This window comes from Megalobrama amblycephala, linkage group LG1 (assembly GCF_018812025.1).
Source record: "Megalobrama amblycephala isolate DHTTF-2021 linkage group LG1, ASM1881202v1, whole genome shotgun sequence".
NCBI lineage: Eukaryota > Metazoa > Chordata > Actinopteri > Cypriniformes > Xenocyprididae > Megalobrama > Megalobrama amblycephala.
In genome coordinates this window covers 74,161,956-74,182,127 of record NC_063044.1, presented here as the reverse complement: position 1 = coordinate 74,182,127, position 20,172 = coordinate 74,161,956, and the positions used below count along the sequence as shown (strand labels likewise).

Genomic DNA, 20,172 nt, shown 5'->3' with positions numbered 1-20,172 from the left:
ACCACACAGAGCACAGGACGAGCAGCGTTGAAAATGATAACATAAGTAAAAATAAATATGGAGGGTTCACTTCAGTCCTCTGCCCCAGAAATAAAACAATTGCATGAGTTGCCAAAAGTAAACAGTTTATTGAATTTCATAAAATAAATGTACACAAGAAAAGGGAAGCATTGAATGTCTTCAAGAGAAAGCCAGACCAAAACAACAAACAAAACATCAGCTTACTAATAGAGAGATAGGAATAAATTACCTAATCAGGTAACAAAGAAATATACAACACAAGTTTTCCTCAACTCCCTGACCAACTAAAAACAGGGACAAACATTAGATAGAAAATAAATTGGCACCCTCTTCCTACAGCTTCCAACCATTAAACAAAGATACAATGGCTTAATATACTGTAACAAAGAAAGAGACTTGGGTAGAAACTCACTAGCTGTATCACAGCAGACAACAGGGAATTCAGAGTTTACTTTTAACAGGATAACACACAGGTTTTCCGATTCAACAGGATTAAAGATCTTTCAACACTGGCAATCAACATGAATACTGGGTAACACAACTCACAGCAGAAGAACACACAAGTTCGCAATTTCAACAGAATTAAGGAGTTCTTAAAGCACAAGTCTGGAGCAGGGGAGAAGTGAACCTCTCTCCATTACTGTTTCTTCTGCTCTCTTATATGGATCGGTCTCTGCAGCACACTTTCAATGATGAGCTTCAGCTCTGGACAGTTAGTGACAGACAGTTACAGCCTCAGGGAGTAATAATACAAGTCAAGTCATCTTGAATGCTTAAACGACTCTTTTCCTACTGACTTTTAATGTACTTTTTTATTCATTTACATGTTTAGTCTTTAGGTATGTGCGTTTGAATGTTTTTTTTACAAAAGTGACATCACCAAATTACTTGTCTGGCATAATAGAGAATTATAGATACATATTAGAATTACATGTGAGATCTTTATGTGAATTTTCGTGACTTTTAATAGAGAAACTCCACACTGATCACAGTGTGTGGCTTCTCTCTGCTGTGGATCATCTCATGTCTTTTCAGATGTCCTGACCGACTGAATCTCTTGTCACAGTATGAACACTTGTAAGGTTTTTCTCCAGTGTGAATCCTCTCATGTGTTTTCAGAGATGATGACCGACTGAATCTATTGTCACAGTGTGAACATTTGTAAGGTTTTTCTCCAGTGTGAATCATCTGGTGCAGTTTTAAACACTTTGCTGTAGTAAACGTCTTCTCACACTCAAAGCACACATACTCTCTTACACCAGTATGTATTTTCTGATGTACTTCTAAACTGCACAGCAGTGAAAATCTCTTTCCACACACAGAACATGAATGTGGCTTCTCCTTAATATGAACGATCAGGTGTCTCTTCAGATGTGATGCCCTAAGAAATGATTTGCAACACTTGATCACATGTGAATGGCTTCTCTCCGGTGTGGATCCTCATGTGACTCTTAAGGTGTGATGATTTTGTCATACTCTTTCCACATTGATAACATGTGAACGGCTTTTCTCCGGTGTGGATTCTCATGTGTTCTTTGAGGCCAGATGATTTCATGAAACTTTTCCCACACTGATCACATGAGAATGGTCTTTCTCCAGTGTGGATCCTCATGTGATACTCAAGACTTTGCTTTGTTCTGAATCTCTTTCCACACTGATCACATGTGAACAGCTTCTCTCCAGTATGAACTCTCATGTGACGATCAAGACTTTGTTTGGTTGTGAAACTCTTTTCACACTTAGTGCAAGTGAAAGATTTATTGGCTCTTCTATTCTTTAAAAATGTCTTTTTAGTCTTTGAGCGACTCAAAGGTTTTTCTCCAGATTTGACAAGATGTTCCTCCTCCACTTCACTCAGTTCTTCACTCTCCTCCTTCACTTCCATCAGGTCTGAAATGAAAGAAGAAAAAACATCTTGGTTATGTATGTAACGTCTCGGTTACGTATGTAACCCTCGTTCCCTGAAGGAGGGAACGGAGACGTACGTCAGTAGTGACCGACGAATTGGGATATCGCTAGAGAGCCCCTATCAGCTTCGAGAGAACTAAAACAAGCCAATGGACATTGGCGTGCGATATTTGCATAATGCGCACCTCCCCTAACAGGTGGATATAAAAGGGGGGCAGATGCAATCGCACTCTGTTTTTCGCTGAGGAGACAACCGGTGTCCGCACTGCAGCGAGGGTACAGAAACTGTGGCGACGGGACGTACGTCTCCGTTCCCTCCTTCAGGGAACGAGGGTTACATACGTAACCGAGACGTTCCCTTTCAGTCGGTCACGTTCGACGTACGTCAGTAGTGACCGACGAATTGGGATCCCAACTAAAACGCCACAGTTACGAAACCCCTTCCAGTGCCCAGCGCAGGCTCTAGCCGCCCGTCGCACCAAGGGGACGGAGAAGGGGGCGAGCTTACGCCGGGAAGTCTACTGCTGTTCCGATATACCCACTAAGTAAACTAGACTACACTGGGGAAGCGAACCCGTAAGGAACGCTGCGGAAACCACTACCTACCCAGAGGAGAAGGAATTTACATGGAAACATATGGACTGGCCCGCAGGGCAGAACGCATATGAGTCCCTGGGATGGCTCCACCTGAGTAGGGGGAGACTCATCTGACAGGTGAAGCAGAAGCTCTGCTAAGGGAAAGACACAGGCTCACCGTAGGGAGTAACCGTGGACAATACACATATGGAATCACTCACGTAGAGGGATTGCAACATATGGACCCCAACCAACAGACAACATCGAAGATGGATGATGGTCTGGCATCAGACACTCCGCAATGTCCGAGCCGAAGGGGGAGGCGGAGGAACTCAACAGGGTTCACCGAACGGGGAACACGACTGGAGTCAACAGATGCACATATCCGGCCCAGGGGGCGGGAGTGGCATTGCAAGCCGACACATAGAACAGGTTCAACGCGTCTACCGGCTGGTGGAAGCGAGTACACGGGAAGAAACCGGCTCTACACGTAAGCTAAAAACCCTAGCCAACGTGTTGGGTGTCGCCCAGCCCACAGCTCTACAGATCTGTCAGCGAGGCGCCATGAGCCAGCGCCCAGGAAGAGGCCACTCCTCTTTTTTAGGTGGAGTGGGCTCTCAACCCGAACGGGCAAGGCACGCCCTGGGAAACGTAAGCCAGGGCGATGGCATCCACTAACCAGTGGGCCATCCTCTGCTTGGAGACAGCCTTTCCCTTCTGCTGGTCTCCGTAACAGACAAAGAGCTGATCTGAGGTCCTAAGCTTCAAGTTCTATCCACGTAAAACACACAGGGCGCGAACTGGACAGAGCGAAGCCAGGGCTGGGTCTGCCTCCTCCGAAGGCAGCGCTTGCAGGTTCACTACCTGATCACTGAAGGGAGTGGTAGGAACCTTGGGCACATATCCAGGCCGGGGTCTCAGGATGACGTGAGAATCCCCAGGCCCAAATTCCAGGCACGATTCGTCGACCGAAAATGCGTGCAGGTCCCCTACCCTCTTAAATAAGGCCAATGCAACCAGGAGGACGGTCTAAGAGACAGTACTTTTAACTCGACTAATTGCAAAGGCTCAAGGGATGACGCCGAAGTTAGCTAAGAACTAAGGAGAGATCCCTAGAGGGTAAGGAGGGTGGGCGAGGAGGATTCAGTCCCCTCGCCCCCCTCAGGAACCTGATGATCAGATCGTGTTTCCCCAGGGCTTGCCATCAACTGCATGGTGATGTGCAGCGAAGTGGCAACATACACCTTGAGGGTGGAGGGAGACAGCCTTCGCTCCAAACCCTCTTGCAGGAAGGAAGCATAGATCTGACCAAGCATGATCGGGGGTCCTCTCGTCTTGCGAGAGGAGCACCATTCAACGAATAGGTTCCACTTCAACGCATAGAGGCTTCTCGTGAAAGGAGCTCTAGCGGAAGTGATGGTGTCTACGACCGCCTGCGGGAGATCACCCAGAACCTCCGCATCCCGTCCAGGGACCACACGTGGAGGTTTCCACAGGTCGGGACGCGGGTGCCATAGGAAGCCCCGTCTCTGAGTCAGGAGGTCCTTCCTCAGAGGAATCGGCCAAGGAGGGGCTGTCGTGAGGAGCATTAGGTCCGAAACCCGGGTCCGAGTGACCAATACGGAGCCACTAACAAGACCTGCTCCTCATCCTCCCTGACCTAGCACAGGAACTGTGCGAGAAGGCTCACTAGGGGAAAACGCATATTGCGTAGGCCACGGGGCCAGCTGAGTGCCAGGGCATCCGTGCCGAGCGAGTCGCCGGTCAGGGAAAACCACTGGCCGAGGGCAGTTCCTGGGGAGGCAACAGGACTACCTGGGCCTCACCGAAGTACTGCCAGACCAGCTGGGCCGCCTGGGGATGGAGCCGCCACTCGCCCGCAAGTGGAGGCTGCCGTAAGAGCTCGTAGGCTGCACGGTTAAGCACACCTGGGACATGAGTGGCCTGAAGCGACCTCAGATGCTTCTGACTCCAAGCAAGAGATGGCAGGCGAGTTGCGACATGCGACGGGAGCGTAGACCAGCCTGATGGTTGATGTACGCAACTGCCGCAGTGCTTGTCCGAGCGGACCAGTACGTGCTTGCCTGACAGCAGCTCCTTGAAGCGGCCCAGTGCAAGACATACTGCTAGCAACTCGAGGCAATTGATATGCCAATGCAGTCGAGGCCCCGTCCAAGACCCGAAACTGCATGCCCATTGTACGTGGCCCCCCCCCATCCGGTGGTAGAGGCATCTGTGTGGACCACAGCGTCCAAGGGGCACTCCCGCCCGCAGGAACAAAGGGTCCAACCACCGGATGAGGGTAGGGCGGCAGCTCCGTGTCACGAGGACACTGAGCGTGCTGCGCTGCCACGGCCATCTCGGGACCCAGCCGCGGAGCCGGTGTTGAAGCGGCCTCATATGGAGCAACCTGAGCGGCGGAACGCGGCTGCAGATGCCATATGCCCCAGAAGCCTCAAAAGTCCTTCAGTGGGACCGCCATCCTGCGCTTGAGCGAACTCAGGCAGTTCAACACCGACTGGACGCGCTCCTCAGAGAGGCGCACAATCCAGGCGACCGAGTCTAGCTCGAGACTGAGAAAAGAGATCCTCTGCCCGGGGGCGAGTTTGCTCTTGTCCCAGCTGACCCAAAGACCCAACAGGCTGAGGTGAGCTAAACCATCTCCCTGTGTACGCACAACTGCTTTCGCAAGCTGGCCAGGAACAACCAGACGTCGAGGCAGTTGAGGATGCGAACGCCCTGTTCCTTGAGGGGAACAATGGCCACCTCCGCAACCTTGTAAAGGCGCGGGGCGACAGGGCCAGCCCGAAGGGTAGGAATTTGTACTGACACGCTCGACCCGAGCGAGGCAGAATCGAGACATGAAAGTACGCATCCTTCAGGTCAAACGCTGCAAACCAAACCCCGGGACGGACGCACTCGAAAATGCGCTTCTGCATGAGCGCCTTAAACGGCAGCCTGAAGGTACCGGTTCAAGACGCGCAGATCCAGGATTGGCCATAACCCACCGCCCTTAAGGGTACAATGAAGTTGGGCTGAACCTGACTTCAAATCGGCTGGAGGGACCGGCTTGATTGTATCCCTCGCCAGGAGGACAGCAATCTCCACTCGGAGAACAGGAGCAATGTCCAACGACACCTAAGTGAAGTGAACACCCCTGAACGCCGGAGGACACCGGGCGAACTGAATCGCATAGCCGAGTCTGATAGTATGAATGAGCCAGCGGGACGGGCTGGGGGCACTAACCAGGCTTCCAGACACCGAGCCAGCAGAACCAAACGCACCACAGACGTACCGGGGGTGGGGCAGCGAACCAGAGTACGGGGACCCGACTCGGGCGGCATGGTAGCGGCCCAGAGTGTGATCAGACTCTGTGAGGTAGCAGTGCGTATGGGAGACGGCACACGGGGCGCGGCCTGCACCGACACACTGACACCTGCTGGCGAGGTGAGAGGGGGCTGGGAGTAGCAACGCGAGGCGCTGCACACCGCCAGCCACACTCTTGGGACGTAGAGGATCGGAAAACAGTTCTTAGTGGGTACCGTTGGACTCCGGAGAGCCAGCGGCGGAACAGACCAAATTCTCCACCCGGCCCTCCTCCGGGGGAGGGAGTGATGCGAGCATCGTCCCCCAAAGAACCGTTTACGTCAGCTCCAGGTCGCCATATCTCCAGGACCGTCTCCCGCTAGTCAAGTGACTGCGGGCTGAGCGGGCTGGGTTTAAGGCCAGTTTGTAAGATGAGCGCATCGAGAAAGCATACTTTGACGACGGCACATCCCAGCAAGACTCGCCAGGGGTGTTTCTGGACCACCATGGTGGACATTGTCTGGCCAGGGGCCTGCGCTATGATTTGCACCCTGCGTAGCTCAACCCCGACTCAGAACTACCCCCATGCAATGAGTGCTTTCACCTACCACAGACTTTCCGGGGGCCAAGACTCATGCAGGGCAGAGGTGGTGTGCCTGTAGCACTGCCACCCCACCCTAGGGGGTAGTGAGAGAGAAAAAACTTGTGGTGCAGATTATGACCCTTTTGGCGTTCCATACTGACACCAAAAAAGGCCACAAACTGCCAAGTTTCCTCATGCACATCCGGGCTAAGCCAGGGGGCGGGGCAAGGCGAGTACGCGTCGCACGACACCCCCAGGGGCCCGGGAAAGCATGGTTGCCAAGTCTGAATCCGATTCGGCATGAGCACGCCACAACCGTGGGACGCTCAGCCTCATCTTCATGTTCAGAGCCCAACAATACTCTCTCCAATGTAGCAGTCGACATCTGATCCTCTGCTGGAGCCCTGACTAAGATGTTAGGTCCTCCATTTATTTATTTATTTATTTTTAAGGAGGACCAGCAACCCATGCAGAAGCTACCAGCCATGTTGGACAGTGAACGTGGCCGCCCAACTGGACGACACACGGCGCACTGGGCACCGACGTGGCCATGTTGTTTCTAAACATGATCCACCCACGAACACAGTCACAACATGTTTGCGATGCACTAGAGGAGTGGGGGGCCCACGGAGAATGGCTCGGCGGGTATTGCCCCACTGTGATCCTCTGGTCACCCAGGCTTATTAACCAAAGTAGCACTTTTCTGATTCAGAAAAATAACTAGATCGGGGAATAAGTGAGGGGACTCCACCTCATTAAGGCAGCCGAGTCTCGACCGTGCATCTAGAGCGCCAGACAGCGCGCAGGGTTGCCGTGGCAACGCGCGCTGTCAGCCGGCAACTCGACGGCACACGGCGCGCTGAGCGCTCAAGCCCTTACGAGAAAGGCGAGCAAACAACGCGCCGACGTGGACATATTCTCATAAGAAAATATGACCACCCACAAACACAGTCTCAGCACGCTAAGCAGACATGAGAGAAAGTGATCGTGGCCGTCAGAGAGGATAGGAAACGACCGCCTCCAGAAATGCACAGACAGAATGACATCTTGAAAAAGACGCAGTGTCTGTCTGTGAAGCTCTTTTAGAAGGGGAAACTTCAGCTCTTTTGTGTCGAGACACACAGGGAGCGTCACGACGTGTTTAGAAAAACACGGGAGGAACCGGACCAAATCGCAGACCAACCAGTGGAATTACAGCGGAACGCTGAGAAACAGCAGATGTTTCCACCCGGCTCACTCCAACTCGCGACCTCGCTGCAGGCGTCGTCACACCAACACAAGCGCCGAAACTTCTTCAGAGGCTTGAAGTTCTCACAGCCGCAGGACACCAGGTAGGCTCCGAAGCGAAAGACAGAGTGCGATTGCATCTGCCCCCCTTTTTATATCCACCTGTTAGGGGAGGTGCGCATTATGCAAATATCGCACGCCAATGTCCATTGGCTTGTTTTAGTTCTCTCGAAGCTGATAGGGGCTCTCTAGCGATATCCCAATTCGTCGGTCACTACTGACGTACGTCGAACGTGACCGACTGAAAGGGAACCCTCGTTCCCTAGGGGAGGGAATGGAGACGTACGTCAGTATATCGCCAGAGAGCCCTATCAGCTTTGCGTGAAACTAAACAAGCCAATGGAATTGGCATGCGATATTTGCATAATGCGCACTGCCCCTGCCAGGTGGGTATAAATACCCTCGCTCCAGCCACCCAGCTTACACAAAGAGAGTCTACTGCTGATCCGCTTGAGGTGCGCTGTCTGGGCGACCGAGTCCAGTTCCATACCGAGATAAGAGATCCTCGGCATGGTGGTGAGTTTGCTCTTGTCCCAGTCGACCCAAAGACCCAACCGGCTGAGGTGAACTAACACCAGGTCCCTGTGTTCGCACAACTGCTCTTGTGAGCTGGCCAGAATGAGCCAGTCATCGAGGTAGTTGAGAATGCGAACGCCCTGTTCCTTGAGCGGAATAATGGCCACCTCCGCAACCTTCATAAAGATGCGGGGCGACAGGGCCAGCCTGAAGGGTAGGACCTTGTACTGATATGCCCAACCCTCGAACGCAAACCGTAGAAAGGGTGTGTCGAGGCAGAATCGAGACATGGAATTATGCAATCGCTGCAAACCAATCCTGGAGACAGATGCATTTGAAAATGCATTTCTGCATAAGCATCTTAAACGACAGCCTGTGAAGGGACCAATTCAGGACATGCAAATCAAGGATTGGCCGTAGCCCACAGCCCTTCTTGGGTACAATGAAGTAGGGGCTGTAGAACCCTGACTTCATACCGTGCTCAATTGCATCATTCGCCAGGCGGTAGAGGAACCAGTCCTGGCACGAATGCTATACGGTGTTCTCCATGACTTGGTCACCTCCTCATGCACCTCCGGAAAGAAAGGTACCGGGGCGGGGCACAGGCCGCAGGCCGCCCCGAGATACTAATCGTCCAGATTCCAGATGAGCCTGACCTTCTCGGTGGCCCGGGAAAGCATAGCCGTCAACTCGGGATTGGCCTCAGACAATGCTACGGTCCCGGGGGGAGGTAGTGCAGCCGAGTCTTCATCTCCCGAGGACTCAAGCTCACCTTCCGATGCTGCAATGTACATCTGCTCGTCCGCCGGCGTACCGAAGGAAACGGATGGTCGCTCGAGAGAGGGACCACCACGATCCTCCGGCAACACCACAGGCTGCAGTGTTGTAGAGGGGATAGGGGCCCGCTGAACCTGCCTACACGCCGACGTGCCGCTCCCCTGGCTGGAGCCGGAGAAAACGGCCATACGGGGCATAGGGGAGGGGACCCCCGCCCCCTGAGAACCAAGGAACGAGAGTCTAGACCTCAACACTGAGATAGTCATGTTCCCGCAGTGAGAACATGAACTATCCACAAAAACTGCTTCAGCATGCTGAATGCCCACACATGTGACGCAACGATTGTGACAATCAGCGGGGACCAGGGAACGACCGCATCCAGTAACACAGAGATGAAATGACATCTTGAAAAAGATGCAGGATTCATCTGTGAAGCTCTTTTAGAAGGGGGAAATTCAGCTCTTGCTCTTTGTGCTGAAGCACACAGGGAACAGCTGCGATGTGACTGCAGGTAAACCACTCCCTGTTTCACACGTGCAAAGGAATCGGCCCAAATCGCAAACTAAATGGGACAACAATGCTGTGAATACAGCAGTTGAGAGCTGTATAAATAGCTCGAAAAGCTCACTCTGGTAAAGCTTGCGGCAACACCAGCACTGCACAAAAAAAGCTCTTTAAAGGCTTGAGAAGTCACTCTCAGTCTGATATCAGGAACACACAGGTTGGCTCCGAAGCGAAAGACAGAGTGCGATTGCATCCGCTTCCGTATTTATACCCAGCTGGCAGGGGCGGTGCGCATTATGCAAATATCGCATGCCAATTCCATTGGCTTGTTTCGTTTCACTCGAAGCTGATAGGTCTCTCTGGCGATATCCTAAATCGTCGGTCACTACTAACATACGTCGAATGTGACCAACTGAAAGGGAACTATAATTTCATTTTCAGTAAATCAAAATAATTCAAAGAGAGAAATATAGTATGAACAGGAAAGTGTAATAAACAACTGCTATAAAAAAAATGAATGAGGTACACTGATCTTTCAATTATGGTTTTAAAACATTTTAGGCACAAATCCCATGTTTCTGTGGTGAGAACTATTAAATATCTATACTTTATATCTATACGTTTTGTTTTGTTGTTTTTAAACATGTCTGTTTAGTTTGTATAGATTTTTATTTTAGCATTATTTATTTCAAGCAATACTTTTTTTTAATGGTTTTAACTATAATAACCCTGATGCGAGTGAAATCTTTATATTGAATAATGTGTGTCAAATAATGTTCTTAGTCCTTCCGTCCTGAAGCTACAGCAGTTTACTTTGAATCAAATGGAAATAAATATATAAACATATTAAAGGGGCAATTGATATAGGCTAATTGACTTTGATTACTTTGAAATACTGCGGGACTCTTATTTTGAAATGTCTGTACTTTACTTTTGCTGCTCATTCAAATTCAGATGAGGATTAGAAATTACGATGCTACAAACGTTTACAATACATTACATTATAATAATATAAAGTAAACTTTGTGATAATTGATCAGCATTAGTTCATAAGCAATGGGTTGACAAATGTGCGCTAATCATTGGATGTGAGCTGCTCTGAAGAATGCGCAACAGTGCCATCTTTTGACTTTAAAACATGCAGCGCTCGCATTTATTTAATGAAATTAATAATAATCACATTAGGGAATATCGCGATTTCATTTTAAGACGCCTTAAAATGATTGTTCATCCTCTTGTTATACTGTTTAAGGTACTGAAGACTTTTAATGAACCTTAAATTTATCTGATGAGCATGAGCAGAGTGGAATAATGAAAGTGATCAGCATCAGTGATATTCAAATGGTAAACACGCACTGCATTGTGTGTGTCTCTGCAGTCTGTAGAGCTGGCTTCCCCTTTTGAATGATGAATATAGACAGATTTATTTGAAGAAATAGGCAGTTGTCTCCTTTACGCAGGAGTAGATAGTGTGATCAAATGCAGCTGTTTTGCACCGATGCAGGCGATGCGAGGCAATAACACAGTTGGCTTTATCAGCTCTAGTTCTCTGGCGTCTGTTTGGTGTGTGAAGTTTTTCCCTACCATTTAATTACGTCAACGCAGCAAATGATGTGATAGGCTACTGGTCACGGAAGACGCATATAACATGCAAATTTTACAGTCATAATGTGTGAATTTGTCGCCAATGGCGACCTCAGCAAAAATATCACTCGCAAATTAATATTTTTAGTCGCAAATGCGACCGTTTTAGGCACAGTCTGGAGCCCTGGATCAGCATAATAAATGAGGTGAAAACAGGAACTATTGGCATGAAATAAAGAGTGTTTTCAGCAGTTTCTCTGTTAATATTGATGATCTTCAGACTATCAACACTCATTCAACAAGACATTCAGATCATCTCACTTTATTCTGAGTGTTTGCTGTTAGAAACTGATTATTTGAGTCAGGATAGATGAGGAAAGACTATAAAACTGCTCTATTGAAAGACAATACTGTTATTTCTCACAATATGACATGGATTAAACATCAATAACACAAAAACAAACACTAATGACACTCATCTTTATCAACCACTACTGCTAAATAACTAAATTAACTATAACTATGAAACATGGTTTGATTTTATGATAACAACATTCATTGTAATCAAGTAATTAGATATTTTTATGTGCAGAAACTGAAAACTTCAATTCAATTCACATTTATTTGTATAGCGCTTTTCACGATACATATTTCAAAGCAGCTTTACAGAGAATGCATGATTAACATTACAATTTAAAGAAATGCAGTTAGCAAATAATGTAATAATTTAGGCAATTCATTTACAATCACTGTTAGCAGTTTAACTGAAGGTAGAAGCAATGAGCTCCTGGAAAAATGAATTACATATTAACAATAATTAGGATATATAGAGAACTCTCCCTGTCTCAGACTGATATAACTGATACACAGAACTGATATTTATTTACTGTTTTATTTCGGTTTTTGACTAAGTAACAACAGCACTGAACTAAACAAATGGGTTAAAACTTGTTTTCAATGCTGTAATTTCTGGAATTTCACTTGCATTCAAAACAAAACAATAAATTGGAGTCTAAAAGAGTGAAAATAATAAATAAAATGCATGGTCAAATGGAGAACTTAAATAAAAGGAGTCTATTAATTTTGCATAAGGGTCATTCCTGGTATGCGGTAACATTTTGGCTTCATAAGTGAAAAAACGGTTCATGATTTTCATGTTTTTAGCATTCTACCAAAATAGTGACAGGTAGATTGTTCAGACACTGGCCATGAAAATCAGGTACTTTTTTGTGCCCATTTTTGCCAATAGGATGGCAAATATTTTTTTTGCTCAAAAACATATATATGCTGTTAGTGCTCCTCACCTCACAAAATAAGACAAAAGTATGCCAAATATTTAACGTTGCTGTCAAATTATTATTTAAAATTACTTGTCTAACAGGGTGGAAAGTAGCATAACAGGGTGGAACACCAGTGTTAACAGGTTCTAACGGTGGATGAGCTTTCCGTCATTGTCCTGCATGGTTTGCCATCTTTAATGTGTGGAACTGCACCTACATAATATTGTTTCAAAACAATAAAAAATAAAATAATCCAGATTTCCTTTGGGAGAGGAACACAAAAAATAGATATGTGGTTTCTTATCACAATCAATCATGGTGGCAAAATAATTCTCTGCTCAGATGGCTAGAGAATGCCCTTTTGCGAATAACGACAGTATATTTTAAATATTTGTTTAATTGCATCTTTTTTATATATAAATGAAGGCCAGTATCACTGATACTAATACTCGTTCTGATGTTTCTATAAAAATAATGAAATTTATATTTTTACATTATAGACATTCACATTACAGTATAACTGTGATCAATTTCAACATTTACTGTATTAGACTTTAAAAATAACTTTTAACTTAAGAAAAATGGTTCTAAACAGTACCAAATTAGGGTCTTTGGCTTGTAACAATAGTAGAATTCTTTTTGGTGCTGAATAGAGCCCCTTTTTATAAGGTTCCAAAAAGAACTGTGCAGTTTATTTTCATTATTCAGTATCTTTATATTATTATTACAATTTGAATGTTAAAATTTTAATAAATAAATAATGTATATAATATAATATATACATATTTATAGAGTTACATACTGCTATATGTATTAAATACTATTTATTCTATTAGAATTTCCTAACAGGGTTTATTTACGATTCCCTCACGAGATTATAATCTCTACATGTCTATAATAATTTAGATGTTTAACAGTGAAATAAAGGTGGTATAGTAGATGTTAATATAATTTAGGGAGTTTGAAATGAGTGGATCTTGCATATTGTTATCATGCGGGAACAGAATGTGAGCCCAGACAAACTCAATAGTTTTATTTCAACATAAACTCATTCGTCTATTGTTTAATTAATTTAAAGTTAGCATATCTTTATTGGGACATGACTTGATGGGTGACTCCGTGATTTCATCTTTATTTCTTAGCACGAAGTTTAAACTACATATCAAGCGTTTATGTAACAATATCTCAGTACATTAATGAGTATGTTAAATAAAGTTTAATAATAACCTGCAGTGCTTCCCACACATAGCCTTTACTTGGGTGGGCCGCCCACATATAATAACGGCCGCCCAAGTATATTCGGAGACACATTTTTGCTTTTATTATTTTTATCCTCTTATACTTTTATACCCGCGCAAGATAATGAAACCATCCACGATCGATTAACTAGTCGTTTCGAACCTGCTCGTTATGTGTGCATCAGAACTGTTTACTCCCGCTAACATCCAAACGGGCACTGCATTTTGCAAAGTCACAAGGGGGCGCTGTTGCGAGTTCTACAAGCTCACGCAACAGCGCTTCAGACTGCTTCAAAGTGATTCTCAATCAATGAAAAGTGCAGATTTATGCCAAGCGATTGCTAATGAACTCAAGTTGATGAATTATTACAATGTCTACTTTATGGCCTTTATATAAAATGTTTTAGACGATTGTAAGAATCTGAAGGATCTGCCTGCAATAGTACAGACATTTCAAAATAAGAGTCCTGGTGTATTTCGGGCTTGTTTATAATTAAAAGTCACACGCTAAGTTTTTTTCTTTTTCTTTTGGGCATTATTGGTATTTTGATTACACAATAAATTGTATTTAATTTGATTTCCATTTAATTCATAGTGAATTATTGTAGTCTCCCCCACAGGAAGAAAACACTAATAAATTCAGAAATAAATGTGCATTATTTGACACATTTACAACCAACGATTATTCATTTTATAAATAGGCAAGTTTACTAGTAAAATCTGTGTCCTATTGAATACATTCACTGAGAGAGACACTATATGACAACAATAAATTTTACTAGGAGAACATAGGAAAATGTAAACCATTTAAATGCTGTAATTTTGCATAATTTACAATGCATAATAATGCATAATATTAGTATGTAATTAAATGTAATATGTTATTAATTAAAATTAATTTCAATAAATAAAAATGCTGTTAAAAATCACACATTATTTGTTTGTCACATGTAGTAGACCATTTTTGTGCCGTGGGTAATAGGAGGATTTTTTGCCCGGCTACCACCGCAAGTATATTTCAAACCTGTGGGAAGCACTGACGTGTAACGAGAAGAAATATGGTGTGGCCCCTTTAAGAGCTGCGCGCTCCCGTTGAACGGTTGATCTGTATTGTACCTGTGATTCGAGCACCGAATATATGCGGGTTATTTCTGTCTTTTCTGTTGCTCCTTTTAAGTTATTTTATTTATTAAGTAACGCTGTGGACGGCACAACATTCGCCGGTTGTGAAATGCCAATCGCCTCAGTGAAGTCGGTCTGACATCAAGTGAGCTGAACTGATATCCCTGTTTGCTCCGTAAACACCGCGTTACAAACGGTAGGCGAGTTATTTTACCTTTGAACACTGTTGTCGAGCCTGATCTTCCTCAGATCTCTCCTCTTTGTGCTCAGATGCAGCTGTATCCCCAATATTATCCGTCTGCAATACCGCAGGCTGCACTTTCAGGACCAGGGTTGCCAGGTTTTCACAACAAAACCCGCCCAATTGCTCCTCAAAACTAGCCCAATCGCATTTCAGGGGGGTCCGCCTTTTTGGCGGGGCTCCCCTGGTAAAATTCGCATTCGAGGGGCTAAATATCATGTTATTTGGGGTCGATTCAACCCGCGGACATGAAAAACAACCTGCGGCAACAGTGTAAAAGTAGCCCAATTCCGCGGGAAAACCACGGACTTGGCAACACTGCTCAGGACCGCATTCCTAGGACCCTATTTTTTTGTGACAGCGCCACCTACCGAATCGGAGAACAGCAGTGCCAGGACCGCAGGACCCTAGTATTGGAGAAACGAAAAAAGTGCCACCAAGGCAGTATTTCCACCCAATTCTAACTAATTAGAGTTTTTTTTTTTTTTTAAGCTTTATAACGCCCAAATACTACTTTTATTCTTACAACCTGGTTGCTAAGAGCTGAATGTTGAGTAATTATTTGTGACTAGCATAATATAATAACTCAAGTAAAATAAACATGCTCATAACATATTGAGGGGTAAACATGCCCAGGTGAAAAAATACTATAGTAATTTATACTATAGTTTCTTTTAAAACCATATTTGTACTTGAACTAATGTGTAATTCTATAGTTGCTGTAGTTCCTGTAGTAATATAAACAAATTACCCAATACTGTACAATATTTTCTACAACTATAGGGTATTATACTACAATATACACTACAGTTTACTGTAGTAAAAACTAAAGTATACTACAGTATTTATAACAGTTTATCAGTTCACTATAGTTAATACTACAGTATGCTGTAGCATTCATTAACAAAGGGTGGTAAATACTCTAATTTATATAGTATGCATCAATTTACTCTGGGAAATTCATTGGTTCAAAAACACTTTTACTATAGTATTTTTTGACATGGGCAGGCTGACAGTGAGCATGTGACATTTAAGGGTCGATCCATGAAATCGGTGCCTTTTGCGTCCCTAAGATATAACCAGACATAGAAGTGCTATAACAACAAATAAATATATGATTTAAAAAAAAATATCAATACTGTGTATAGTTTAATCAATATTACACCAAAGTAAAGTCAATTAAATATTATTTTAAATAACTAAAATTGCATTTATTCTCATAAGGGTAAGGTTTTTGGCCTCTCCCTTGCTATGATTGTTCTTTTTCAGCAGGACTTTTAATTTGCAAATTGAATGCACAATGATACAAAAATCACTTGCATATTGTCCTAAGTATAGTCGGTAACTATTGAAGGGGTCATAAGACAGCAATGTGACACGTTTTTGAAGGAGGTTTTATGAATGTTTATGACATAAGTATTCGCTCAAATGCCATTTTTACCAAAGTCTTTGTTACGACATTATAAACCAACACATTAACCTTTTCTTTGTCATAAACGTGATAGCAAAACATAAATAAAACATGACATAGCAGATTATCAAACTTAAAAAACTACTTAGCTTTATGTTAACATTACATTACATTATTTGTCCCAGTATAGGGAACAATTTAAACGATTAACTATGTCAATAAACTCTTAATTTACTGCTTATTATAGTTAATTGTTAGGTTTAGGTATTGGGTAGGATTAAGAATGTAGAATAAGGTCATGCAGAATAAGGCTTAATATGTGCTTTATAAGTACTAATAAACAGCCAATATTTTAGCTATAATGCTATAGTATGCAACTAGTAAAAGACCCTAAAATAAAGTGTTACCATTATTTTATAACAGTGACTTTTTTATGAAATTCACTTCTGACCTTCTGTTGGAGGAAGAAGGTTATGTCATCATAAAGTGTTACTATAGTCTATTGTTCAGCAATGTTTTTTCATAAGTATACCGGTGTCCCCAATTTAAATAATGTCAGCCCTGTTACCCTCATTAAAGAATCCTCTATAAATAATGGTACATTCCAGTGACATCACTTCCAGGAAGTTACTCATCTCTAACCAGGGGCACGTTCAAGCTCAAACTGTGACCATTTTGCTACGGTTTCCAGGTTAAACAACATGTTTCCTGGAAACGGTGTGCAAGGGTTTGAGATGCGTTTCTCTTGTTTGGGCTGAATTTTTGACACAACCACCAATCAGAGCAACATGCATTAAAGCACGTGGTATTAAAGGAACACTCGTAAATGAGTTAACATAAAATGCCCGTACAAAATATTCTGCCCCCGTTTATGTCACTAAGGCCCATACTTGGAAAAAAGACCCCGAATCCTGTAAGGATTTGGAAGAGAATTTTTGGCACAGAAATACTCGTGTTTTGAAACTTTGGCCACGTTTAGCATGAGAATCCAGCTCTTTAACAGTGTAAATAAGTCAGAATACATGAACTGGCATTAACCCCCCTTTAATGCACTCTTGCTGTTCTTTTACATGTTTAGTCTATAGGTTTGCATGTTTGAGTGTGTATGTGCACAGAAGCCTGGTCTTTTTAAAAAAGTGATATTTGCCAAAGAACACAGGATATACCTTGCCCAAACTTTTCTCCTCGTTTATCTGTGCACCCCTCCTCTCTCCCTCAACATGTAAGTGGAAAGAGATTCAGAAGAAACATCATATGTGGTCTACAGACATTCTTAGTGAACTTTCAGCGTGTTAAACGCGCAGCTAAAGTAAAATTGAGACAAATTTCAAAACAATTTAAGTGAACTTCACAGGAGCACACATTATATCTTCACCTGGATTGTGTCGTTGAGATGACCGGTGAGTCTGTACAATTGGAAGATTAATGTTAATGTTTCAGGGACTTATGCAATTAATTTATGAAAATACAAACGCATCAAAATGATCAGGATATTTTATAGCAGTTGTCTATCACAGCAAGTCTCAATTTTATGACCTTTAACTTTATATTTCTCTATTTAAATTATATTGATGTACTGAAAACCTTTTTTTTTATTATTATTTCAGAGCTGATGGAAGTGAAGGAAGAGAATGAAGAACTGAGTGAAGTGGAGGAGAAACATCATGACAAACCTGGAGAAAAACCTCTGAGTTGCTCAAAGACTGAAAATACATTTTTAAAGGAAAGAAGAGCTGAGAAATCTACAACCTGCACTCAGTGTGGAAAGAGTTTCTCAACCAAACAAAGTCTTGAGCGTCACATGAAAGTTCACACTGGAGAGAAGCCGTTCTCATGTGATCAGTGTGGAAAGAGTTTCAGTCAATCATCGCACCTTAAAGAACACATGAGGATCCACACCGGAGAGAAGCCGTTCACATGTGATCAGTGCGGCAAAACATTTGTTGGGTCATCAGACCTGAAGAGACACCTGAGAGTTCATACGAAGGAGAAGCCACATTCATGTTCTGTGTGTGGAAAGAGTTTTTCACTGCTGCAAAATTTACATGCGCATCAGCAAGTTCACAATGCTGTAAAAGATCATGTGTGCTTTGAGTGTGAGAAGACTTATACTACAGCAGACCAATTAAAAAAGCACCAGAGAATTCACACTGGAGAAAAACCTTACAAGTGTTCACACTGTGACAAGAGATTCACTCAGTCATCATCTCTGAAAACACACCAGAGGATCCACACTGGAGAAAAACCTTACAAGTGTTCACACTGTGACAAGAGATTCACTCAGTTAGCATCTCTGAAAACACATGAGAGGATCCACACTGGAGAAAAACCTTACAAGTGTTCACAGTGTGACAAGAGATTCAATACATCATCATCTCTGAAAACACATGAGAGGATCCACACTGGAGAGAAGCCGCACACGTGTGATCAGTGTGGAAAGAGTTTCACTACTAAAAGTCACCTGAAGATACACATGAAGATCCATGCAGTGCAGAGACCACATCACCAGTCTGAAACCACAATAAGTAGTTCATCTTCATGTGCTTAACAAGAAAATCCCTTCTGTGAAAATTAGTCACAGCAAAATCTCTCCTCTCCACCTATAGTTGGCGCTGTTGAATTATCCAGGTTGTGAATGAGAAGCGACCCCTGATGTGATTGTGTACATACAGTAGAACATAGTAAAGTGCTATATAATTGCCTCATTCATTCATTTATTAGTTATCCATTTCTTAATATGCGTTCTTGTCTGTTCTTGTAAAACGTCATCAGTCGCTGCCGAGTACTGATCCAATTCAAAGTTCACATCTAGCCAAGTACAGTTCAAATCCCAGGATGTGTTCTTGATCCGCCCCTTTTATCAAGGACTTTTGCGGACTTGAGACGGCCAGGTATCCCAGAATGCATCTCACACTAACCAGCAAGTGTCAATAGCAGATTAGAAAACTTGCATAATTTAAACATATTACCGTTATTATATATATGTTATGATATTACATACAGTACATCATGATATATAGTTTCAAGACAAGAATGTACTAGTTTAAAGATCAAATCTGTGGTTTGATAAAGAAATAGTGCCTATTTGAAAATTTGATCTGACGTTTTTGGAGTTGTGAGATCCAGGCAATCACTGGATGCTCAACGCTCATCTACCATACCGAGAACAGCCTTACCTTGGCTAGTTCTTCTGACATTTGCCACTGGATCTGATGTATCTGTAGTGGTTAAACATGAGATAAAATTAGTCTTTTGTATGTATAATGGGTGATCGAATTTGACTGAATTTTTTGCTTTGTTTCTTATTGTAGCTTTTTATACCTTTTGCTTATACTTTTATATGGCTATTATTGATCATTAAAATTTACATTTAACAAAAAGAGTCAGGGTTGTGTTTTATGTTTGCAGACTATATACAGTTAAATCAACTCTGCTCAGAAAACATATGGTCCCTCTGTACATAGAGTTAAAATAACACCAAAGCAGAGTTAAAGTCAATAAGATAATGCTGTTTGTGGAGTTGTTTAATCAGATCTTGAGAGATTAAACAACTTTTATCTTCAGTTGATTTCATCTAAGGCTGTAGCTGGAAGTCCTTTGTAGTTATTGTGTTTCTTTTTAATTATTATGCTTGTTAACATTTGGTGTTCATAATTAATGCTCAATCGTAGCTTGATCACTTATTTATCTCATTAACTTTCACTCTGCTTCAGTGTTACTTTAACACTATATAGAGGGACCATATGTGATGTGAGCAGAGTTGATTTAACTCTGGGGATTTTGCTGTGTATGCACATATTGCTTGAACCACATATGTT

At 43.4% G+C, this 20,172-nt stretch overlaps 2 protein-coding genes across 2 annotated transcripts; one reads left to right on the top strand and one right to left on the bottom strand.

Annotated features, from left to right (window-relative positions):
- Positions 1-104: 104 nt before the first annotated feature.
- LOC125248164 (gastrula zinc finger protein XlCGF49.1-like) lies at positions 105-15,055 on the bottom strand. The gene is made up of 2 exons (XM_048159853.1): positions 14,917-15,055; positions 105-1,911 (listed from the first exon to the last, which is right to left on the bottom strand). Exon 2 carries the CDS (start codon positions 1,904-1,906, stop codon positions 1,403-1,405), a length of 504 nt encoding a protein of 167 aa, XP_048015810.1. The 5' UTR covers positions 1,907-1,911; positions 14,917-15,055; the 3' UTR covers positions 105-1,402.
- Positions 14,635-19,693, top strand: LOC125247475 (gastrula zinc finger protein XlCGF7.1-like). Its single transcript, XM_048158796.1, has 2 exons — positions 14,635-14,898; positions 17,962-19,693. Exon 2 carries the CDS (start codon positions 17,967-17,969, stop codon positions 18,900-18,902), a length of 936 nt encoding a protein of 311 aa, XP_048014753.1. The 5' UTR covers positions 14,635-14,898; positions 17,962-17,966; the 3' UTR covers positions 18,903-19,693.
- Positions 19,694-20,172: the final 479 nt, after the last annotated feature.

What these genes read in the sequence shown, in the direction of transcription:
- LOC125247475 (XM_048158796.1), top strand. Translation starts at nt 17,967, where the DNA reads ATGGAAGTGAAGGAAGAGAATGAAGAACTGAGTGAAGTGGAGGAGAAA.
- LOC125248164 (XM_048159853.1), bottom strand. Translation starts at nt 1,906, where the DNA reads ATGGAAGTGAAGGAGGAGAGTGAAGAACTGAGTGAAGTGGAGGAGGAA.